The 25590-nt window shown below is 40.0% G+C and overlaps 2 protein-coding genes and 1 long non-coding RNA gene across 4 annotated transcripts in view; 2 read left to right on the forward strand and 1 right to left on the reverse strand.

The window, feature by feature from the left end:
• Positions 1 to 623: 623 nt before the first annotated feature.
• The window catches only part of LOC110968090 (C-C chemokine receptor type 6-like), a 29180-nt gene continuing 4213 nt past the window's right edge, over positions 624 to 25590 (reverse strand). Inside the window, exons 2-10 of one of the 2 annotated variants that reach the window (XM_051960596.1) lie at positions 22387 to 24700; positions 18594 to 18659; positions 18000 to 18173; positions 16765 to 16837; positions 14382 to 14494; positions 13928 to 14004; positions 5966 to 6011; positions 2165 to 2255; positions 624 to 1226 (exon numbers count right to left, since the gene is read on the reverse strand). In XM_051960596.1, the coding sequence (XP_051816556.1) occupies positions 23510 to 24688 (1179 nt within the window). In that variant the 5' untranslated portion in view covers positions 24689 to 24700 and the 3' untranslated portion in view covers positions 624 to 1226; positions 2165 to 2255; positions 5966 to 6011; ... (4 more) ...; positions 18594 to 18659; positions 22387 to 23509. Of the gene's footprint in view, positions 1234 to 2164; positions 2256 to 5965; positions 6012 to 13927; positions 14005 to 14381; positions 14495 to 16764; positions 16838 to 17999; positions 18174 to 18593; positions 18660 to 22386; positions 24701 to 25590 lie in introns of both variants that reach the window. The other variant, XM_051960595.1, reaches the window with a different exon arrangement.
• On the forward strand, positions 7761 to 11496 carry LOC110968089 (kelch repeat and BTB domain-containing protein 11-like). Its single transcript, XM_022217903.2, has one exon. It carries the CDS (start codon positions 8796 to 8798, stop codon positions 9984 to 9986), a length of 1191 nt encoding a protein of 396 aa, XP_022073595.1. The 5' UTR covers positions 7761 to 8795; the 3' UTR covers positions 9987 to 11496.
• LOC127537670 (uncharacterized) overlaps positions 12549 to 25590 on the forward strand; it is a 122116-nt gene continuing 109074 nt past the window's right edge. The window contains exon 1 of the long non-coding RNA XR_007947459.1: positions 12549 to 13029. This is a non-coding gene — a long non-coding RNA (uncharacterized LOC127537670). The remainder of the gene's footprint in view (positions 13030 to 25590) is intronic.

Below are 25590 nucleotides of genomic sequence, written 5' to 3' on the forward strand. Positions count from 1 at the left end.
AACCACGCAATTATTTTTCATAATAGCTTATTATGTGATATCCAGGAGATGAGGAGTTCCATGTGTCTCAACTTCAGAGAAAAATGGTCTGTTGATATTTGGTATAAAGCAAAATTACAAACTTATTTCGTTGCAAAGGATGGATACAGTGAGGAACCTTATGTGAAGTATAATTTCAGCAAAACATAGAGATCTCTGTGTGCACAGTTAAGCTCAGGAACATTAGCATTAGCTTTAGAGATGAGGAGGTTTAATGCTTCACCAGAGAAGGACAGACTTTGTTTGCTGTGTTATTTAGGAGAAGCTGAGAATGAGCTTCATTTTCTGCTTTACTGTCCTGTATACAAAGAGGTACTTTTCAGTACGATGTCCTGTTTGTTTGGATTTCTTTTGCTTGGATGACCATGAAAAACTAAAGTTCTGATTTAGAAAAGGAACCTTTTTCATGGTCGAATTTCTTTGCCAGGCCTGGGATAAAAGCCAACATGTTTTGTTTGAGAACTAAGAATAATGTGTGTTTTGGATGCATTGACTTAAAGTTAGCATACTGGTGTCTTGTAAACCCATGACGGTTGGACACGCTTGTGTACATGACACAAAATTAAAGAAATCAAGTCATATCATATCATATATGCACATGTTATTTATTTAATAGAACATTTATGTCATCTGCTGTCACCTGGTGTTTCCTCAGTTCCTTCAGTCGTTCATTTATATCATCATGTCGGGGATTGTTTGTGTTTTATTGCATTTTATTCCTTTTGTCTGTAAAGCACTTTGTGTTGCATTTCACTTGTATGAAAAGTGACTGACTGACTTAGTTTGGTCAGATAATGGTGAAAAATGTCGATCATTGTTTCCAGAATCCCAAGATGACGTCCTCAAATCTTTTGTTTCTTCCCAACAGTGTAATCAAACGTCTTCTCAAACTTGTCAGACGGTTTCAGACCTTCATAGACCTGGTTCAACACGGCGTTCTTGCAGTTGGGGTCCAGGGATGGATTGTCTCAGTGCTCCATGGCCAGACGTCTGTTGGTGTAGAGTCGAGGCATGAAGTTCGGCTTACTGGTCTCCGAGTCCTTCAGGCACTGAGTGAAGAGGGCAGAGCGCCGCTTCGACAGCAGCAGGAACTGTTTTATGCTTTTGATCTGGTTGAAGGTTGCCAGGCTGGAGTCCCAGGCCGGCACCAGGTGAGGCAGAACGGTGTCCAGCAGACAGATGAACCTCTGGATACTCAGTTGGCAGTCATAGAGGAGGAAAGAAACCAAAAATATTCATATTTCCGAAGCCAGAATCAAAACATTTAGGTTTGTTTTTCCAGTAATTTCACTATCAGTACAGGTGGTGAATGTCTGAGTGTTGACATTAGTTCCTGCAGTTCTGTTTTCTATGTCGACGTTACAGGAACCAAACATCTGCAACAACCTTCACTTTAGTACGGAAAATAAAAAATGACCTGAAACGGAAATATCAACTAAAGAAAGAACATGTGGAATGGAGCATAATGTAGTGGTGCTAAAAAAAGGAATAGGCACTGAATAAAGCTATAATCCAGGGGTGTCAAACTCCGTTCCTGGAGGGCCACTATCCTGCATGTTTTAGATGTTTCCCTCTTCCAACACAGCTGATTCAAATGATCAGGCTCGTTATCAGGCTTCTGCTGAGCTTGATGATAAGCTGATCATTTGAATCAGGTGTGTTGGAAGAGGGAAACATCTAAAACATGCAGGACAGTGGCCCTCCAGGAACAGAGTTTGACACCCCTGCTATAATCACAGCCTTCAATGAGAAATGATGCTCATTGTTCCATCTTATTTCATTGGCGTGTAGTCATTTGTTGTGATATAATGACAGTCTTTGTGCAGCAACAACCTCTAACACTTGACTGTGATCAGCGCTGACTTTGTGACTGATCTGGTTTTGATAACTGTCACTTTATGAGAAGTTTCAGCAGCTGTGTGCAAAAAAAACAGACATTAAATTCATAGAATATATCAGTCTGACCAGATTCATGTTCATCTAGGTAGAAAAAACACAGATTCTGATGTCTAGAAGTGAGTGTAAGAATGTGTAATTGTTACAAGATGAAGTGGATTAAAACGGCTGACAGAGGAGCTGGGTTCAGTTCTCAGATCAGCATCGTCGTCTGATGGAGAGTTTCTACCTGCAGATCTCAGTCGACTCTCGCAGGAGACTCCGTGTCGGTCGTCATTTCACCCTCAGCTCGTCTGTCAGGAGTTTGTCCTTCAGTCGACCTGGAAGTTTCAGAAGAAGATCAACAGCCTGTTTACAGAATCTCTAATGAACTGATCAGACTCTATTAAGTAAGGCTTTGATCGATTATTTGCACAACATCTAAGAGAATATTAAAATCCAACACAAGAGCCACGCAGGCGGAGCTCACATCTCTCATCGTGTTACAGTTTTCAACAAAACAGAAGAATATCCAGAATAGAAACCATAACACTGCTGAACATCTCAATAATCCTGTGAATGTCTGTGGTTGCTTTTATGAATGACTGAAAAATAATTTTGTATTAAGTTTGAAGTGTAAAGTTAAATAATGTTGTTCATTTTCATGAGATTGCAACCAGTTGGAAAAAGGCTGGAAAATATGGTTTAATATATTTCATTCTGGTGCAACAAAAACAGTCCTGTCCAACATCACTCCGTGCTGATATTTCAGGCTAATGACTCCAGGCTCCTGTCTGAATGAGCGGAGAGAGTCATAGAAACACACCAGGACATGGAAACTGCAGCATCACCAGTCAAGAGTTTGGTGCGTTTATCCCAGGAAAAGGTTTACAAGTGTTTTCCCTGCAGGTAACACTTGTGCTACACACTTTTCATAATCAGTGCAGCAACATGATTGGTTGGATGTTTCCTTGTTCGGCCGTAACAAAGCAGACGATTCGCTTTTTATCATCTTTAGCATTTCAGGAATCTCCCATAGATTTCTATTCTGGACTCTTTAAGTTTCTCCACTCTGACAGAGCAGAGTTTCTACAGGTTAGAAACACTCAATTGTTCTGTGGTTTCCTTTGAAGGATTTAGTGAAACTTTAGAGCTTCCACACCTGAGAAACCAGAACCTCTGCAGCAGCAGAAAAGAGAAGTAAATTATCTAAACACTAAATTAAAAAAAAAAACTGTGTGAAAGTGTTAAATCAGAGAGACCCTGCAGGGTGTTTGTCTTGTTTCAGGCTGTTAATAAAGATTAATGTTAATTTATTATCATAAAAACTGGTTAAAGTGTTTGTTTTTGTTTTAATAATGTAAGTTTAATGTGGGGGCTGCACAGTGGAGTAGTGGTTAGCACTTTCGCCTTGCAGCAAGAAGATCCCCGGTTCAAATCCTGGGGTGGACCTGGAATCTTTCTGCATGGAGTTTGCATGTTCTCCCTGTGCATGTGTGGGTTTTCTCCAGGCACTCCGGCTTCCTCCCACAGTCCAAAAAACATGCTGAGGTTAATTTGTTACTCTAAATTGTCCGTAGGTGTGAATGTGAGTGTGATTGTGTGTCTGTATATGTAGCCCTGTGACAGACTGGCGACCTGTCCAGGGTGTCCCCTGCCTTCGGCCGAGTCAGCTGAGATAGACTCCAGCACCCCCGCGACCCTAGTGAGGATAAAGCGGTGTATAGAGAATGGATGGATGGAAGTTTAATGTGGCAGCTGTTAATGTTTATGTATTTTAAGAGAAACAATATTCCTTCAAGGCTCAGTTAGACGCTGGTGTTTCACAGCCTTTAATTATCGTTTCTAATTAGGTTTATTGTTTTCATTTTGTTCTGTTTCCTTGAATATGCTTTATTTCATTTTATTTTATTTATATTTTCATTCTTTTATTGTCACTCCAGAGTTTTTCTCGTGTTCTTTTGTCTCAGATCATTATTGTTACGGTCACCTGAGTTTTACCGGTTGACTGACTGATGATGATGAGGGTTGTTTCCTTCATCACTTTAAATCTGTCAGTTAAAAATGAAACATATTCTGTGACATTTCTGATTTACTGCCTGTTTGATGTTGAAGTGTTCCGCAGCGCTGTGTCGCCTCCTGCAGGGAAACATCTGCAACTGCTGGATGAACGTTTGAATGACGTCCAGTCTCTAAATCATTCTTCCTCAGCTAATTATTACTCATTTAATCCAATTTTATTTTTCACCAACAGTATGTTTAATAATTCAATTGACTACTTTTACTGTTTACATTCTCTTTTTTAAAATTTACTTTTGGGAAAGCAAAAAAGCAAAATATCGACAAGTGAACATTTCTGCAGTTCTCTTCAATTTGAAGCTTCTGTATGTATTTTTTTGTGTTAAACTGATAAATTCAGATATTGGTGGTAATATATTTGTTTTTATAATATCAGGACACAGCGCTGGAAAGGCTGATCTAAGTTATTTCAAGAGACTTTACTGGATTAGAAGTCAAATTACTAATGAAGCAAGCTACTGAAATAAAGTTTAAATATATCCAGAGTGAAATGCACTAAAATCCTAAATAAATCTGGTGATAATGTTACGTGATAAAGGTGCTGAACTAAAGAATGAATTGTTATTTTGGCTGCAAAGTTTATGAAATTAAATATGACAATAAAACAAGCCGAAGCAGCGAGTCCAAACCAATGAATTCACACAATAAGCTGCAGGTAAAGACAGCAGCTGGTTTGTCTCTTTGAGTCTTTTTGTCTCGCTGATGTGTTTCAGTCTTCAAGTTAAAGCAGCAAAAATGTCCTTTAACAATCTTTCTCACATGATGCATCACTGGAAAAGACATCCAAGTTATTATTTATCTAATTTCATTTTCTTGCTTTGGATGACATTCAGATAATCTGTTGCACTGTCAAATAGAGCTCTGTGATGCCAATTTAAATGATCTGACAAACTTGTTTTGTTGCCTCTTGTGGTGTCGATGGCTGCAACGTACTGCAGACACAGCTGCTGATTTTGGCTTAGATCTGTTCTGTAGCTGAAATATTTCTATGCATCTGCATGATTCTGGCCAAAATGAGAATCACATGAGATTAAAATAGTTTATTTCACTTTCACCTTGTCATAAGCACGCTGTGCTACATTTCTGCTAATGTACAAATCCGCATTAAAATAGGGTTTAAAATAACGTTTTTCTACCTGAATTCAGGGTCTCTCCTAGATGAAAAAAAATGTATCCAAACCCCCATAATTACTGAACATCTGAATATCAATAAACAATTTACTGATGTTTCCTGAATGCCTCACACACAGACGACAGTTGGGTCATGGTGCACAAAGAAGCTTTTAGTATCCGCTCAGTAACTGCAGATGGACCAAAAAATTACTTTGAAAATAGTGAAATAAGATGTTTTAATGTCAGATTTGACCAAGAAGCAACCAAACGATTTCATCTATATGGGCTCAGTATCACAATTAATCATGTTCATTTAATTGTCAGATGCAAAAATCACAATGTGAGAAATATTCTATTAATAGTGCAGCTCTCCAAAAGGTGTTGTGTTTCCTTTTGGCAACAAAATCTTCCATTTCAGTGTTTTCTTATGGCCTTGGCTCATTTTAATGCTCACATGTCACATCTAAATGTCAATAAACTCCGTGTCTTCTAAATGACATGTATATGTCACAGTTTAACGTATCGCAGGACCCTTAAATCAGAGTAAATCCTCTCCTATCTGACAAACTTCTCTCATAGATTATTCACTGAAACCGAGAATGCCGAGTTTTCCTTCTGTATCAAACAGCTCCGAAAATGTAGCACTGAGCATCACAAAAACATGATAGATAGAAGCATACAAATAACTCTAAAAATCTGGAGAGGATCAGCTAAAGCTCAACGAAAACGGTCAGAATTAAGAATCCGAAAAGAAGCAAGAAACAGAAAATCCTTGAAAGCATCATTGAGTTTCCAGCAGCCTCCAGCCCTTTCTTTAGATTTAAAAAGTGTCTGCAGGAGAAAACATGAAGCTTCTCACCCTGACAGATGATGGTGTTGTTCTCAGAAGAGCTCCGTGAATCCACCTGCAGACATATGAGGGAAGTTTTAGAAGTTATCATGTAGCGAAAACACACTATAAGAGGTGACACAGTGCTTCATCTCAGTCAAAGGTGTCAAACTCTTTAGTTCAGCGGCCCAATTTGATTTTAAGTGAGCCAGACCAGCAAAATCGCAGAATAAAGCCTCTAAATAACAATTCCAAATTGTTCCCTTTGTTTTAATGCAAAAGAAGTGCATTCTGAAAATATTTACATATAATTAGCTATTTTTTTATGATAAGATAAGATAAGAAATGAAATACCAGATGACTTTCTTATTTTAAACACGAGATAAATAAGTTAAGAAAATAAAATAAGAATAAAAAATATCTAAGTAGTTAAGTAAAAGATGGAAACTGAAATATTAACAAAAAAGACAAAGAAAAAATGTGGCAGATAATGTATAATATTTTGACCGACCTGAAATTTCCTAAGAAAAACATTGAAAATTCAGTTTCAACAATAGTTTATCATTTACACATTACAGCTTACAGATCACAGAGTGTCTACAAAAGCACAAAATATTTAGTGACAGGCATCTGGAACTGAACAATACAGTACTTTTACTTTATGATGAAAACAACTTGTCAAGGTCTAGGAATTATTGTAAATTTGTCACTATAATCAATAATCAGTAATAAGGAGGAAACAATACAGGACACGTCTAAAGTAAAACATGAAGCTCAGTCTGAGTCTCCTAAATGTTGCCTAAAGTGAAGACATTTATAACATTCATTAATTTGTCTTTCGGTGGGTTATATTAAACTGTTTATGTGACATTAAATTCTCAGAAGGATGTTAAACTCCAGTTCACCCACATTGTATGTAAAATGTGCAGCAGAGGCAGCTGTGATTCTGGGTTTTCTACAGCAGATGGAGCTGTTTGATAATAAATCCATCTGATTATCATTCAGATCTCCTGCGGTCCAACCCTGCAGTTAGAGCTTTGATTTAATCTCCATCTGCTGCAGAATCTAATGACTTCATGTTTCTCCTCTTGGTTTTTACTCAGACTGAAGAGAAGTTCACAGTCGCATCTTTCCACCTCATTTAAATCCCATCAAGCAGCTGATTTAGTTTCCAAAATGTCTGCTTCGGTTGTTAATCTGCTTCTTTCTGTTGTCATTCTACATATTGTCTCTGTCACATCAGCACATGTGGCTGTTTTTAATAACTGATTTATTAATAAAAGTGAATTTTTTAACACCTGTTCAGTTTGATCCAACAGCTCTGCCATGAATTCTACTTTAACCCTCTAAGACCCAAATGTAGAAAAAGTAAAGAATAAATACATAAACTAGGTAGGCAGGCAGGCAGGCAGGTAGGTAGGCTGGTGTATTTTTGCAACAGTGGGTTTTGCAGTAGTGTTTTCTACAGTTTCAGTTCTTGATGATAGATCTCTGTGAGTGGTTGAGCGAGATTCTATTACTTTACTGTCCATGTGGTTGTTAATAGGATAGAAATCTTCATTTTCTATCACCCATGTTATTGTTTCATTGCTCCTGTTTGGACAGCATGAGAGCCAAAAACATGAGAATGTGATGCAGTGAGTCTCACATCCTGACTCATCTGCTGCCACAGCAACAGGAGATCCTTCGCCTCATCACGCCTCGTGTTATTTTTCAAATTATTTTCATCACTGCAAAATGAGAAGAGAGAGCGTGAGATCTGTGATGACCCAACTCCACTGCTGGTTATGATCCATGATGTGTTTGTGCTGCTCTTCTGTTGGATGGAGAAGCAGCTCCAGGACCTGGTCCAGGATCAGCACCACGGACAGCTCAGAGAGCAGCAGGTTCAGTGAACTGAAGCTTCATCATTAATCTGGACTTCAGACTGACAAACATGAATCTTTCTGCTCTGACAGGTTTCACTGAGGCCAAGCAATCACTCAAAGTCACTGGTTTGTGATTCTGGCTGGAGTTTTATAAAAGTAAGAAGATCAGATGTGCTCAGTTCAGTGGAATCAGAGGGAAGGAGACTGTTAGATTCATATTTATTGTGACTGAGGTGTTTGGTTTGTGTCCTCCAACATGGGATTATTGATCTGGAGCTCAGAGGATGAAGATCATGTTGGAATTTATTGGATTTTGATTCTTTCTTGTGGTTCTGAACAGACTCCTGTGAATTGAATGAGTGTTCTTGTGTCGTTTTCTGTTTAAAAAGAACAGAAGGAAGCTTTCACTCCCTGAATAAAGTTGCGGTTATTGTATGTGGAAATGTGCACCTGAACGTTCTTAAACTCCGATTCTTAGACAATATATCTGTCAATCTGGATAAACGGACTTCCCCTGTGTTCTCCTCAGAGCCTCATAAAAGGTTGAGGAACCTTCATTGTGGTTCTGCGCAGACCCATTGTTCCTCAGAGTGTTCTCGGCAGAGGACAGCGGGGCGCACCGCCGTGATTCCCTCCGTCCGCCTGCCGAGCCAGAAGGGCGTCAACACAGAGACAAGAGTCCAGAGTGTTGGAGGAAGGAGACGCTCACTGGACGCCTTTGTGTCCGAACAGCAGCAGGGGAAACCCGCCCGGAGCAGCCGCCGCGCCCCAGTGGAGCAGCGGAGGATGGAGGGTCCGGAGGAGACGTTTGTTAAACAAGAGCATCGAGACTGTGTGTAAAGAGGAGGAAGAAAAACTTGTAACAGCAGAGAGAATAAAGGAGAAGGAGGCAGAAAACGGGGCGTCTACAGCCGAGTGAGGAACCAAACGAGGCTGAATCTCCGGACGCACAATTGGCTCAGACAGGATCGATCAGACCCACAGTGGATCTAATGCAGGCCGGTGAGGAGGCACAAATGTCCGCGGGGGATCTTTGTTCACACCTCGGCTCAGCAGCTGCAGACATGACGCAACAGATCAGCGCAGAAAACTGCTACGAGATTTTGACAAAAGCCAAACGAGAAGGCGCGGAGGGCGTGAAGCAGCAGGTCTACCGCTACATGAGCGACCACTACCTGCAGGTGCTGCGGAGCCCCGCCGTGTACGGCCGGCTGACGGCGGGGGAGAGGGAGGACATCCTGGCCCGGAGGATGGAGGGGAGGAAGGTGCTGGCGGTGGCCGAGACCAGCGAGGTGTGCGATCGCGGGGGGAGCCGAGACAACAGCCGGCCGCAGAGCCCGCTGCTGCCCGCCACGGACGACTCCAACCACCGGCGGGTGTTCTGCCTGGACCCGGAGACCCGACAGTGGGAGGTGCTGACCAACCTGCCGGAGGAGATCCCGGCTAAAGGCTCTGGGATGTGCACCTTGTACAACTACCTGTTCGTGGCGGGGGGCATCAGAGCGCACGGGGACGGCCGCTCCAAGGCGTCGGACCGGGTGTCCTGCTACAATCCGCTGACCGGCCAGTGGAGCCAGATCCGGCCGCTCAGTCAGTCCCGCTGCCAGCTCCGCCTGGTCTCCATGGACGGCTACCTGTACGCGGTGGGCGGGGAGTGCCTGTTTACGGTGGAGCGCTACGACCCGCGCACGGACCGGTGGAGTCCGGTGGCTCCGCTGCCCAAAGGGTCCTTCGCCGTTGCGCACGAAGCGACCTCCTGCGGCGGGGAGCTCTTCGTGTCCGGCGGCTCTCTCTTCTACCGGCTGCTACGCTACGACTCCCGGCGGGACGAGTGGGAGGAGTGTCCGTTCAACGAGAGCCGGCGGCGGTCCACGGACATGGTGGCGCACCGGAGCCTCGTTTACCGTTTCGACGTGGACCGGGAGCGCGCCGGGGTGAGCGTGTACAAGTACAACACGGTGGTGAAGGTGTGGCTCGGCGGCGCGTCCTTCCCACTGGATAACCCGCTGCCGTTCCGCTGCACGGTGCTCGGGGAGCGGATCTACTGCGTGAACCGGAGCCAGACGCTGCAGTTCGAGTTGGGGGAGGACCGGGAGGGCTTCATCCCGGAGGTGCTGCCTTCCCCGGCGGAGGCCAGAGGAGCCCTGGTGCCCTTTGTGCTCACCCTGAGCCGGGACAAGTGATCCAACCAGAGACGCTGCATTTGGTCCGAGAATGGAACTAGTCCGAAAAGGTGCAGAGCAGTAATAAGTGAAGCTGCCTTCTTCCTCTGCTGGCTTCTTTTCTCCGCGGTGCCTTTTTGTTGTCAAAATCTCGGCAGTTGTCACTTGTTGCTGATGAGCAGCTCAGATTCTGAGATTATTCAGATGATTGTTTCCTGACTGTAAAGCTGGAGGGTTGCTGGTTTGAATCAGTGGTGGAAGAATGTTTGAAACATTAAATGCAGTTTTTACTGAGAGGCTGAAAGTCTCTTAAAAGTTTCTGTGTTTAGGCTGAAACCTGGGAATGTGTACTGAAGCTGTGGCTGCTCACCTTCAAGCCTGTTGTCTCCTGAACTAACAAAGAAAGAAAACTGTTCATCAGGATGGAGCTAAAGACAGGAGAAAATTACTTTATACTTTGAATTAACTACACAAAACAGCACTGTTTATAAGATTCGGTCTTCCATTTATCAGTTTATGAATCCATAAAATCCTAGATGTCAAATTGCACTTAAAAATAACTCTAAAATTAACTTTAAAATAGTGAAGCATTAAGCAATTAAATTGGATCATATAGTTGGGTTGGATTTACTTAATTTACTAATGTTACTTTTATTCTATAGAATGAGTTGTTCCAATCTAACTAAACTAAGTCAGACTAACCCTTGGATGTAGTTAAATCAACCTTAAAAAATTATGTTGACTCAACACAAGTCCATTAAATTAGACCAACAAAACTGCTTAATGCTAAAACGTGCAATTCAATAGTGTGGAAATACGATTAGATATTTCTTCAGTGTAAGTTAGATCGACTCACTTTATCCCATGAATGAATCTAATAAATAACTAATGTAACTCCAGAGCACCTCCCCCTGCAATATAAACCTACAAGACACATTGAAAAACAGTCCACAAATAAGTTTCTGGAGCTTTCAGGCACATCGGTCTTCTTCAGCAAATAGTTTGTCCCACTTTTGTTCATTTTTAAAATATGGCTAATGTTGAAGCTGTAGCTTATTTTTGGAGGCAAATCTTCACATTTAATTTCACAGAGTGAAGTGGATTTTGAACAAATTGTCTCAACTACAGACAAACAAAGATGAAGCAGCAGAAACAGAAGGAACTGTGAAACAGAGACACTGATGAGGAGAAACAGGTCTGAAATGATCTGCAGCCACAGCACGTCATATATGCAACTACATATATACAACACAAACTAACGTAATAAACCAAGATGACTATAACTCAGACCTGATCATTGATTTGATCAGGATGCTTCTGAGCAATATTACAGCTGCTTCACTGACACAAACTAAAATATGCATGGATGCTATAATCTGACTGTTGCTAACGATACTCTGGAAACTCACAGGAATTCAATTAAATTCTGAGAGTGAGCAAATTTTGTTTTCCTTTTAGGTTTCTCTCTTTATTGCACTTTGGATGAAGTTAATTCATAAATAAATAAAACTGTTTGTGTAATTCTCCTGGATCACTGTGGTTTCTATTTACTGGACTGTAAATAAGTGAAAAAAAAATCGCCTGATTAGTTTTACAATGAAAAATTGTAAAACTAATCAGGCGATTTTTGTCTACAGAGGACACAACCTCTTAGAGGTTAGAAAAAAAAACACATTTTAATGATTACACAAATTTTAAAAGTCTGATTGATGTGCAAAGCTTCTTCACATGTAAGAGGACGTGCTGCAAAAACACTGAAGCCTCTGAAAGTTTCTGCTGATTGATGACAACATTTTGAAATTTTGAGATACTTTATAGTTTCAAATTTCAGGACTGACTCCTGGAATAATGAACTGAATGACTGTACTTCACTCAACTCAGTAAATAAAATGTTCAAACAAATTCTGCCAGTATATTAGCAGACTTTTTTTTCCTTTTTTTGCAGTTTGTTGTTGATTCTACTTCAAGTCAAACTGAACTCCTTTCTCAGAGTCGGTGAACTTAACTCAACTCTGAACAAACGAATCAGCTTGGCTCCGTTAGCTCATACACACGTGGACAAAATTGTTGGTACCCCTCAGTTAAAGAAGGAAAAACCCACAATTCTCACTGAAATCACTTGAAACTCACAAAAGTAACAATAAATAAAAATTTATTGAAAATTAAATCATCAAAAACAGCCATTACTTTTGAATTGTTGATTAACATAATTATTTTAAAAAACAAACTAATGAAACAGGCCTGGACAAAAATGATGGTACCTCTATAAAAGATTGAAAACTATTTGACCAGAGTGACATGATTAACTCAGGTGTGTCATTTAATTGACATCACAGGTGTTTCCAAACTCATAATCAGTCAGTCTGCCTATTTAAAGGGAGACAAGTAGTCACCCTGCTGTTTGGTGAAAAGGTGTGTACCACACTGAACATGGACAACAGAAAGCGAAGGAGAGAATTGTCCCAGGACATCCGAAAAAAAATTATAGACAAACATCTTAAAGGTAAAGGCTATAAGACCATCTCTAAACAGCTTGAAGTTCCTGTGACAACAGTGGCTCATATTATTCAGAAGTTCAAGGGGCCAGTAGCCAACCTCCCTGGACGTGGCCGCAAGAGGAAAATTGATGACAAATTGAAGAGACGGATCGTTGGAATTGTATCCAAAGAGCCCAGAGCAACCTCCAAAGAAATTAAAGGTGAACTCCAAGGCCAAGGTACATCAGTGTCAGATCGCACCATTCGTCGTTGTTTGAGCCAAAGTGGACTTCATGGGAGACGACCAAGGAGGACACCACTGCTGAAAAAAACTCATAAAAAAGCCAGACTGGAATTTGCAAAAATGCATGTTGACAAGCCACAAAGCTTCTGGGAGAATGTCCTTTGGACAGATGAGACCAAACTGAAGCTTTTTGGTAAGGCACATCAACTCTATGTTCATAGACTCAAAAACCAAGCATACGAAGAAAAGAACACTGTCCCTACGGTGAAACATGGAGGAGGCTCAGTAATGTTTTGGGGCTGCTTTGCTGCATCTGGCACAGGGTGTCTTGAAAGTGTGCAAGGTACGATGAAATCTGAAGACTATCAAGGCATTCTGGAGAGAAATGTGCTGCCTAGTGTCAGAAAGCTTGGTCTCAGTCGCAGGTCATGGGTCTTCCAACAGGACAACGATCCAAAACACACAGCTAAAAACACCCAAGAATGGCTGAGAGAAAAGCGTTGGACTATTCTAAAGTGGCCTTCTATGAGCCCAGATCTGAATCCCATTGAACATATGTGGAAGGAGCTGAAACATGCCATTTGGAGAAGACACCCATCAAACCTGAGACAACTGGATCTGTTTGCTCATGAGGAGTGGGCCAAAATACCTGTTGAGAGCTGCAGAACGCTCATTGACAAATACAGAAATCGTTTAATTGCAGTGATTGCCTCAAAAGGTTGTGCAACAAAATATTAAGTTATGGGTACCATCATTTTTGTCCAGCCCTATTTCATTAGTTTGTTTTTTTAAATAATTATGTTAATCAACAATTCAAAAGTGATGGCTGATTTTGATTATTTGATTTTCAATAAATTTTTATTTATTGTTACTTTTGTGAGTTTCAAGTGATTTCAGTGAGAATTGTGGGTTTTTCCTTCTTTAACTGAGGGGTACCAACAATTTTGTCCACGTGTGTATTATAAGGCGGCAGAGAAACACTTCCTGCATGCTTTGCAGTCTTGAATATGACATGAGCATAATTTCTGAGACATTTCTGACAGTTTCAATGTAAAACCTGAAACAGACCTGCTGAATGTTCCCTGAGTTTGACCTTCAGGTGTGTTTACCAGCAAGTGGGCGGAGTTCACAATAATGAAAATAGCAGAAAGTTCACACACTCGCACACATGTACATATTCAGGCTTTTAAACTTTAACTCCACCCACCCAACCCTCAACAAATAAGTAAAGAAACACACACCTGCAGATAAGCTCACAGTCTGAAGAGTGACATCATTGCTCAGGTATTTTTGGCTCCGCCTCCCATCAATCTGACTCCTTAGAACAAGAGAGAAAAAGCTGTAGGTCAAACTGAAATGATTCTGTACACATTGTAAGAACTTTATTTCATTAGACAGCAGCAGAGGATAAAATGCAATTTGTAATAATAAGTGAGTTTCTGCGGTTTTAAGGTTGCCATGTGCAATGTTAATTTCTACATCCAAAGGCTTACATTTGAATCTAAAATACTGTCAAAAAAGCCAAATTATATTGACCATGATTCGATGTCGAAAAGCAAAAAAAAAGGGGAAAATTTCTGAATACTTATTATAGGTACAACAGCTTACTTCACAAAGGTCAGCGTATTGTTAAACAGAATTTAGTTTAAAAAAATCACGTGTTTATTGTTAAAGCAGAGCATCTGTCCAACTTACACAACTGTCAGTTCTTGATCTGTTCCTTTTCCATGCCATCTGTTCTGCCTGCCTTAGTTGGTCGACGTGTAAGTTAGATTTTGGGGAATCCAGTTGACTGTACAATGGGAAACCTGTGAAACATCAGATACATGAAAGTTGCCACATTTTATGTACTCTCCAGCTGCAATTAGTCCCGAGTTATTTGACCTAATGGGAGAAGTGGACCTATCTTTTAGTCATTGTTTGAACTGTTAAGGCAGATAACAGTAAAAATTATCTTAGTCATTGCTAAAGATGGATGTAATGAGGCTGAGTGGCCCCCAGTGACACTGAAGAATCCCTTTATTGTACACTGGCAAATCCTCCTTATAATTAACATTTATAAAGAAATCATCGAGATGAAGTGTGCATTAAGTTCCTAACCCTCAAATGAATGAAACAGCTAAATTTGCTGATCTTTAAACTAAACTCTGTCTGCTTTTTAAAGGTTTAGCTATTAAAATTAAGATTTGACAATTACTGTGTTCTTTATGTTAGTACCAATGTGTGTGTTGGGTTTAAGTTTCCATTTAGAAGTGGACCGTTTGGTGCTCCATTAACCAGCAGAGGGCCAGAGCAGTGGTTGCAAAAAATGGAATCATGAGAAAATGAGCTTACTTCTCATTTAATTTGTTACCTCAGTAAACATTACTTAATGCATTTATGGTCTCAATCAATAATTTCAAGCCTCCTTCAAAACATCCTGATGTTTACTTTGTAAAATTTGCTCCCATTCAGAGGAAAATAGACGACAAAACAGAGTATGTTTTAAGGCGGGGCTACTTTGTGATTGACAGGTCATCACCGTATCACTGGTGATATTTACTTTTCTTATTGTGATCAAATCTTACGTTCAAACCAAAGCCAACAGTTTGTTAGTCCATTATTTTTTACACTGACTCCTTCGTCTCAGCGCAGAGATCACCGTGTTTTTATAAAGTTACTCATCTTTACAACACCTCACAAACGTAAAGGTTTGTTTAAAACTAGACTTGTGAGCAGATGTACAAGGATGAAAGTACAAACATGATGTGAGCACAACAAGAGGTTAGGAAAGTGCATATTTTACATCAGTTAAGTTTATTCCTGCAAGTTGAATTCATTTCTGTATGTAAAATTTACTTGGGAGTGAATTTTAACATACAAATGTGGAATTATTTGACAACTTTTCTATGTGCAGACGAAGGGAGAACTTGTTCTACAACAGTTTAAATATCAAACAGTGAAATAATACATTTGTTGAGGACTACATTTAGCAGCAGATGAATTCACATTCAACTCACAGCTGGTTTGACTCAGCACATGGTTTCGGCTGATAAGACAAAAAATTGAGACTGCTGTCAGGTTATCGTTTCTGAAAACCTTCCAGAGTTGAGCTTCACTTCATTCTTTCTTTGTCTTCACGTCAATCTTTGTTTCACATCTTTTACACATTCCCCTGACACTTTATGCACGGTGCATGATGAGCACAAACTCAGCTGCAAATCTGACTTCTCATTTCGTTAGTTTAACAAAGTATATAACTGCCAGGAACAAGAATACAAAACAAAAGAAGGATAACACTGGAAGCTCCATAATTTAAAAAAAAAACAATTACTCAAAATGTTACTGTGGAATATATTACGGCTGTAAAAAACATAGTCTCACTATTCAAACCCACAGATACAGCAGGAAATGTAAAACTACCCATTTTGTAAGTCTTAAAAACGTGTTAAACTTAGAAACCTTGTCTGTCCTCGATGCTCCAGCAGAGACTCAGATCTGAAGACACCTGAAGCTGCACTTCATGAACAAACTGAATAACTGACCAATCAGAGCGCAGCTTCATAGAAAAACAGATCCTTTGTCTGACACCTAACAGCTGGACCTTTGTTAGGGTCTCGTGGTTGATAAAATGACGTTTCCAGCAGAAAATGCATGCAGGGAATTCTGGGATGTTGCAGACAACAGTGTGGATGTGATGACACTTGAGTTGAAACAGGATGTTAGGGTGGTAAAGAAGAATTCAGATCATTTAGTTACGATAGTCTTCATCCATCTGGTGATTGTAAATGTTTTCATACATTTCTGTGGCTGTCCTTCCTTTACTGTGTCATTCTGCTGTTCATCATGCTGATTTATTTACACTTATTTGCATGTTTTCATATGTAAATATGATTTCTTTATGTGACTACATTAGGAAATGTCTACCTTTAGTTAATAAGCAACTCTGAACAAACAGCTGGTGGAAGAACAAAGAGCAGCGAGTGTTTGTGCTGCTGCAGAGAGCCGAGGAGGAAACACTGCAACACTTTCTGCTGACGCTGCAGCTTCTCATTTAACCAACACTCAAAGCTCTGAGTGCTGGAGACTCTTTACACACCTGATCTGCAGCAGCAGCAGCAGCAGCAGCAGCAGCAGCACTGATCTGGGCCTCATGTCCCAGAGCCGTGATTCTGAGAAACAAAGTCAAAACTGAAGATTAGAACACAGATTCATGAAAGAGATTTTTCACATAAACATCAGAACTAAAGAATAATGGGTGACTCCTGATCACTTATCTAGATTTATTGGTTTATGCTTTAACTTTGGCTTTGGGAAGTTTTACACTGAGTATTATTTGTTTAATGAGAGTTACGGTGAAATCAGCTTTGTTTAAATTGGTAAATAAAATGATAAAGTCATAGTTTAACAAGAAGAAATGGGAAGTTTCTGGGGAAAAGTGCCAAGATTTGATCATTATGCATTATTTTAAGAAAAAAAAATATAGTTTTGCATGGAAATGTATAATTCTAATTATTATTTTTTGTTCCATCTAAAGAAACTGTAGCAAGTTAAAGTCCTACCTAGAGGACTTGTGATACAGCCCTACATACTTTACAAGAACTGATCTGAGACTTTCTTTGTTGGTGGAAATGAAGATTCCCTTTTATTCTAAACTCCTTCCTATTTTGTAAAAAAAATTAAAAAAAATAAAAGTTTTAAGAATTACATTATCCTTGAAGCTTTGGTAACATTGTTAATTTGATATTTATGCCAATAAAGTATAACAAACTGTCAATTATCTCCTGTTTTTGACTTAAAATGTAAGTAAATACAGTTGGAAAAACTTTTTTCATATTGGTTAGATGCACAAATGAGTAACAGCAACGTTTTGGAATTACAATTCGAATATCAAAAGTGCAAAATTATATTCTGATTCTTTGCACATTTTGCTCATGCTCTCAGTTTTTTAATCATCCGGGAAACAAACACATTTTATCCTCACTGAAGTGAATAAAGTTGAAGTTTTATTTTGTTTCCTTTTTCTTTTCACAAATTTTCTGTTATCTCAATATTGGACACAGAATGCCTCCATGTTGACCCTGATGAGGTTTCATTAGTGTAGAAACAGATCCTGACAGACACTGAACAAAACTAACAAAAACAGGTTTCAAAACTTCAACTTATTTGTTCTACATTGACCAGGCCCTTGTTAAGTATCATCATATCATTAGAGAACAAAAAAGAGCCGAAAGAAAACGTGAATATCTTTTTTTCTGTCTGAACGGTTCAAAACAGCAGCTGTGGAATCAGATTATTTCAGTCAATGATCGAAGCAAGATTTCATGGACTCACTGTGGAAAAGAGAGATTCCTGGTAGTGGAGCTGAAAGAGCTGAAGTCGAACCGCATCCTGCTGCTTCACCTCAGTTCCCCTCTTTAATCCATTTACTGATGACGATAATGTGTTCCTGTGGTCTGATATGATTTCCCAGGCTGCAGAGGGACGACAAGACACTCCATCTGCTGACTGGCACAAACATGAGGAGAAACCATCATATAGAGAAGCATCTGGTAAATTTTCAAGATCAAAACAATTTCTGTATCTTTCTACTATGCTCAGGTACTTTGAGATCAAAAGCGTGTATCTTGAAATCAATGAATAACTTGATGATATTTTATATATCTTAGCACTGTTCTTGCTGACCGTTATGTGTATGTGGATTCTGAAGAATAAATATTGTCTTAAACTAGACTTCTGAACAGGTACACAGGGTTAAAGCTCTTCAGGAAGGTCAAGACTCAACCAAGAATCATTAAAAAGCAGGTTTAGAATGAGCTAGAAGCTGCTGGAACACAGGTATCCATGTCCACAGTCAAGCATGTTTTAAATCATGATGAACTAAGAGGCTGCGATGCTAGAAGGAAACACGGTATGCGGAAACAAGACCTTTAAGCTCGACTGAAGTTTGCTGCTGATCACATGGACAGAGAAAAGGCCTTCAGGAAGAAAGTTCTGTGGTAAGAAGAAACAAAAATTCAGTTTTTTGGCCACAATGACCAGAAATATATTTAGCAGAGACAAGACGAGACCTTTAACCCCAAGAACACTAAACTTACCACCAAGCATGGTGGTGGCAGTATTATGCTTAGAGGCTATCTTGCTGCTAGTGGAAATGGTGTTTAATACAAAGTAAATGAATAATTAAAAATAGTGTTACCTCAACATCATACAACAAGACCCCAAACACACATCAAAAGTGGTAAAGAAATGAATAGATCACGCTACAATTAATTTTATAGACCGACTTCCCCAGAGTCCTGACGAAAACCTCATCAAGAATCTGTGAACTGTAATGAAGAAACAATTCTGTGTCAGAAAGCCAACCAATTCTGTTTCACTGCACCAATTCTGCCAAGAGGAGTGATTGAAGATATAACCACAAACACGACGCTCGTGGATGTCTACCGAAAGCGGCTACCTAACTTAGATGAAAGCGGCAAAGAAACGCTTCACTAAATTTTAGAATTGCTGTATGTATATTTTTGAGCCAGCAGATTTTGTCATGTTACCAGAAGACATATAATAAATCTATGAAAAAAATAAATGCTTGATTGTTTTTGTTGTGACAAATTCAGGTGTTTAAATTATTCCATCATTGAATATTAAGAGTCATTGGAAAATGAAGACTGCCATGATATACATGGTCTTTGGAAGTAGCATTTTGTGTCAAATTTTGTTCACAATTGTACATTCTGTGTGCACATTAAGATTAGTTTTGAGTGGATTTAGAGTAGTACAGCAACAATCTGGTGATATTTTATATATTCTCTGTGTAAAACCAGACCAACAACAGTACAACTCAACGCTCTGTCTCCCTGTTCCGTCTATGGATCTCAGCTCTGAGATATGCAGTTAAACTTTTCTAAAAGTCTGACCAGTTTCCAAAGTCAGCCGCTCAAATCAGCGTCTACCAAATAAAAAGCAGGAAATGGGGCATTCATGCGACAGTGTGTCTCACTCATGCATTCAGGACAACAGTACAGCTCTCTGGCAAAGAGGAAGAAGAAGTATCACAGTACTTAGATACAGTCAGTGTATTTGTACTGTAAGAAGAAAGGAGTGTTACTCTGACTGTAAGTAGTGTCTGTGTGAGGCTGCAACACAGCTGCAGTGTTTTCAGTCTTAATGTGATTGATCTGTCGACTCTTCGTGATCCGACAGTTTCCTTTTAAACACAGACTCATTTCATCTGGGAGCCAACAGTTAACACACAGTCTGCTATAATATCCTACAGTGCTGGGGGTGTGGGGGTCACCCTGCAGGGAGGGCTCCATATGTGACTGGATTATTAATGTATAGGGAGGCTGACACACATTTTAATTACTCAGAGTAGAAAAACTGCAGAGTTTATAGTCTGCAGTTTCAATCATGTCTCCCTTAGCTTCACTGTAGTTAATGTAATGCAGCCAAATCAAGAGCTCAGACTCCTACTGGAAGCTGTCTTTCCACAAGGAATGACTGCAAAGACACAAAATGAAACAAAAAGACGAGTGAAACAATTACAAAGCGACAAAATGACCACAAACTGACATAAAACAACCACAAAGAGACATGAGTAAAATACAAAAAGATAAAACAGACAAAAGACGGAACAAACATTAAGAGACAAAGCAACTGCAAATAGACAGAGAACAAACACGGAGACATTAAAACCAACGCAGAGACAAAGCAATCACAAAGAGACATAAAAAACAACCACAACAGACAAGAACCAACTACAAAGAGACATAGGATGCATACAAAAAGACAAAAAAAACACAAGACATGAAACAATTACAAAAGAAGAAATAACTATAAAGAGACAAAACAAAAACTAAAAGACTAAACAACCATAAAGAGACAAACAAACACAAATACAAAAAAACACCACAGAGACATAAAACAAACACAAAAAACAACCAGAGGCATAAAACAAACACAAAAACACAAAAAACAACCACAAAGAGACATAAAACAAATACAAAAACATAAAGAATGACCAAAAAGAGACAGAAAACAGACACAAAAAACAACCACAAAGAGACATAAAACAAACACAGAAAGACAAAAATACACACACACAAAAAGACACGGCACGATTTCAAAGAGACTAAAAGGCCAAAAAACAAACAAACAAGATAAACACAAATATTTGTTGAATCAAGAACTTTATGTATCGTACGTTTTTCTCATCACACTATAAATAAATTAAACTCAGCAGCCTGTTATGTGGCTCTACGGCGGTATTAGTGTAGGAACATAAACTTTATGAGGCTTTGAGACTTTTGTCCCCTGCACCCATTTTTGTGTCTGCAGTCTGTTTAAAATCAGACAAACGTCTCTGCTGCTTCCTTCCTCCGAGTTGCAGCAACAAACGGCAGCAGGATGCCGTTACCAAACTCTCAGCAACACAAACTGACATTTAACTGCTTTTCTTGGAATGCGTCTCTGATATGTATGTGGAGTGGACACAGTTGAATGCATGAGACAATATTTCACGTACACTTCAAACGTTCTGCTAATAAATAATTAGATTTTTTCAGGTTTTAAATGATTGACTTGTCCACCTATAATCTGATTTACTTGCGCTATATTCTACATTTTCACCACCAGGTGCTTAATCCTCCATCTTTGATGCTCTCGTCTTGATATGGGTAAATGCAGTTCTAAGACTTTCTGCTTTATTTTGTGCTAGTTTGTTGCAAAGCTGTGTTTGATCTAATTGCTTCGTTTGTTATAAATTGATTAACACAGAAAACCATGCGTGAAGTTCTATTTTTTTAACACAGAAAACACAAAAACTATCTTCTAAGTCTAACAGCAATTTGATTCAATAATTGATTGGTTATTCAGTGTATTAAACCACCAGTCGTAACAGTTCTGTAAATCTGGAAAATGAGCAAATATTCACATTTAAGAGTTTACAAGTGAAAAATATTGCCATTTTTGTTGAAAAAATGTCCTAAAAATTGTTTTTTTTAAAAATGGAGATCAATAACTTTAGTAAATTGTGTTTATAAATCAATGAAACAGCAGGAACATAAAGTCTAAACAGGCAACTTAAAACATTTTACATACAAAATATACACTATAATTATTCTTACTGATTAAACTATCAAATGTAAGATGTAAAACTTGCTGATGGAACATCTAAAACATTAAGAACATTGTACTTTAATGTGTAACAAAACCCTCAAAAAACCTTGAATAAGAAGCCATTTTTATTGACTTCAAACTTTAGTTTCCGTCACTCACCTCCTCTGTGCAGCAGCGCCCCCTGCTGTGTGGAGGCCAGCGTCAACAGTTTGTTTTCATGTTGCTCATTGACACAAAACAAATTCTGCTCCACACAAATGCTCTCAGAATTATTGGCTTATAATAAACTATAAATAGGAGAGATTGGAAATAAATATTTGCACAGCATCTGACATCAGTTTTAGAAAGCATGTGATATAATGTTGACATGAGAAATGATGAAGCAAAATTTATTTTTTTAGACTAAAATTCATTAAAACCAATAGAAATAGACCAAAACTGTGTGTAATAGTTCTACTTGTAAAGTATTTTTACATTCCAGTGCTGAAATTTCTACTTATATAAAACATTTAAAAACTTCCTCAATTTTGGCTAAATGAGTTTCACAGCAACAGTGTGGTTCAAACAGAAACAGCAGCACGTCTAACTTGTTAGAAAGACTCACTGGTGTGTCGACCTCTTGTGCTGCTCAGGAAACCAACAGAAAGCCCAAACATCCAGCACTCACTGTCAACAAGGAGAGTACAAGAGATCAACAGCAGTGAAACATTCAAAACAGAAGAGGTCAACAAAATGACACTACGAGATCAGCTCCTACCTTTCAGGGTTTATGTTCATTTCTGTTTACACATTTTCTATAAGAGTGAGACTTCTCCACTTAATCAGTCGTCTTTGTAAATGGTGTCATCTGGTGTTGAGCCACAGAATTACAGTGACAGGGAAGTTTTCACAAACAAACAAAAACTTCTTTGGTTACAAGACAATATTTATTGTGACATTTGAAATCCATGGAGACACAAATCTGAAAATGGAACATATTACATATTCAATGTTGTAAAAAAAAAAAGTCATTTAACAAACAAAACTGCAATATCAATACAATAAAAAAGCAGAGGAATCACAAACACAAAAGTCAGATATGACGAAAACAAGTTTTTGAGCCGTAAGTCGAGGGTAGAGAGAGTTCAAACTGTTAATTAAATCTAAAGCCCATCCACGGACTAGTTCAGACTCCTTCAGGACTTAACAGATGGATGTGAAATACTTCTGAGCAGGCAAAAGTTCCAGTTTTTAATCCTGACAATCATCTGTGAGTAGATTAAGTTCGAGCAGAGAAAAGCTGCTGGAGCGTCGAAGCAGATCAGAGAGAAAAGCAGCTCCACATGCAGGGTTTTTAACATCCTGAGTTCGTGTGAATCTGGAAAAAAACACTGCATAGAAAGACGATGCAGAACCTTTCAACGGTCTCATCTGGGCACATGTGATTTTCTGCATTGAATCTTATTTTAAATTTATGTCAGCTGGTGCTTCAGAATTTTCCTGAGTAAACTTTGAGTCATGACGAAGCGATCTCAAAACAAGGATGTTCAGGTCATACTTGAATACCAAAAATCATCCATCTTGTTTCTTTTCTTCTGAACCATCTAATAATCCCTGAGATGTATTTTGTGACTCCCTCAAATGAGAACATTATTACGATCATGACGTACATACAAAAGTCAAGTTCGGACTTCAGAGACCTGCGGGCCTCAAAAGATCAGTTCCAGATATCAGTCCGCTGGACGTCCTCACATGGTGAAGGAAGATCCGTTCTCACTGGATCCGTCCACTGAGCGGCAGACAGCTGACATGTAGAATTCTGAGGTGACCCTGGAGGAGCGGCGTGGAGCGATGTACTTCTTACCCAGACACCACAGGTCCTGGAAGATCCTCCTGAAGTGGTTCCTGAACTTCACCCCAACGAAGGCATACAGCACTGGGTTCAGGCAGCAATGGAGGTAGGCGATGGACTGCATCACGATCAGGACAGTCTGCAGTCTGTCCAAGTCTTCACATTCAGCTTGCTCGAACATGTTGACAGTGTCGTACAGCAGCACCACGTTGTAGGGAAGGTGGCAGGCGATGAAGACCACCACCACTGCCAGCACCACCCGCACTGCTTTGTGTCGCTGGAAGTTTTTGGCTTTCATCAGAGTGACAATGACGGCAGTGTAGCAGAAGATCATGATGAACAGTGGCAGGAAGAAGCCCACAGCCAGCTGGGTGCTGGGGACGGCCACCTTGGTCGTCCGGGCCATGTTGCTATCTGAAAACTTCAACTCGCAGACGTACTCTGGAGGCTCATCTGTCTCAAAGTCCTCATCTTCCATCATATAGTATTCACTGTTGTGGGATGGCTCGTACCACTGGTAGAAGTAAAAGGTGGGGACGGACACCAGTATGGCGAAGACCCAGACGATGGCGCAGATGATGCGGCTGTACGAGAGCGAGCGCAGCCTGAAGCTGCGGCGAGCCTGGACGATGGCGACGTAGCGGTCGGTGCTGATGCAGGCGAGCAGCAGCATGCCGCTGTACAAGTTGATGCTGTATGAGCCGCGCAGCAGCTTGCAGGCCACCGGCCCCATCGACCATGACGATAACTCGTTGTAGATGATCAGAGGCAGCGCCAGCACAAACAGGAGGTCGGCAATGGCCACGTTGAGCAGGTAGATGTCCGTCATTGATTTGGTCCTCTTGTAGAAGGCGTAGGTGACAATCACCAGGCTGTTCCCCACGAAGCCCAGGATGCAGATGATGGAGTTGATGTATGGGCCGACCACCGTTTGCACCCAGAGGCTGTTGTTAAATGTGCAGGGTTCAAGCACGTCTATGTCATAATTATAGTACTCTGGGGTGGTCTGGTTGACATCTGACATTACTGTCGTGAATGACTGGTTGTACATCTGCTCCTCCTCAGAGAAATTCATCTTTGTCTTTCACTGCAAACAAAGAGCAAAGAGAGAACATCAAACAGCAGCAAAGACTTCTCATCAACTCATTGAGTGATTCTACATGAATACTGTTGCTGGTCAGTAAAACTGAACTGAAACTTTGCATCTGGCGGAACAAGAAGACCACAGATCAGACGTGTTCAGCTTTCTAGACTGAGCGACAGCAAATATCAGTATCAGTTCCAGTATCGATAAAGGTTAAGAAAAAGCTATAGGATAAGGGCACAGAGCAGGTAAAACTTGTCCCATGGATCAGTTTTTGGCAGATGATCATTTTTTGGTACATCGGCTCAGGAAATAAGTTCAGAAGAGAAAAGGAGTTTGAGTAGAATTTGATCAGCACCAGTACTGAACGTGGTATAAAGGGGAAGATGAGGCTGTAAATTACTCTTCACAAGGCAGGCCGAGGCCATCAGCAGTGTCTGAGTGAAAGTTAAAACAGAAGTGATGACTATAATGAAATATTATAATGACAGCAGTCAGCTAGCTCTGTGTTAAAAAAGCATAAAAGGCACAGTTTGTGCCTTATGTTGACAGAGGTGCATAAAGATCTAGAAATGTTAACAGGATCTTCAGTACTCCATTTGCATTGTTTCATGGCCCAGGCAAGCCTCTTTTTCTTATTCTGATGTCTTAGCAATGACTTTCTTGCTGCAACTCATCCTGTCACACCTGCAACTCCAAGTCTTCTCTTCGCAGTTGAAACTAAGACTTATTATGACCACCATTAAGCTGTGTTTGAACCTGTTGTCCTGTGAACCGCCTATCACCAAGCTGTTGGCTCTCAGAAACTTGTCTTCTGATTCTGTTGTGGCTTTGGGTCTTCCTGACCTCTTCCTATCAGAGTTTCCCCCAACTTCCTGAGTGCCTCTTGATGA

Source organism: Acanthochromis polyacanthus, chromosome 16 (assembly GCF_021347895.1).
Source record: "Acanthochromis polyacanthus isolate Apoly-LR-REF ecotype Palm Island chromosome 16, KAUST_Apoly_ChrSc, whole genome shotgun sequence".
Classification (NCBI taxonomy): Eukaryota; Metazoa; Chordata; class Actinopteri; family Pomacentridae; genus Acanthochromis; species Acanthochromis polyacanthus.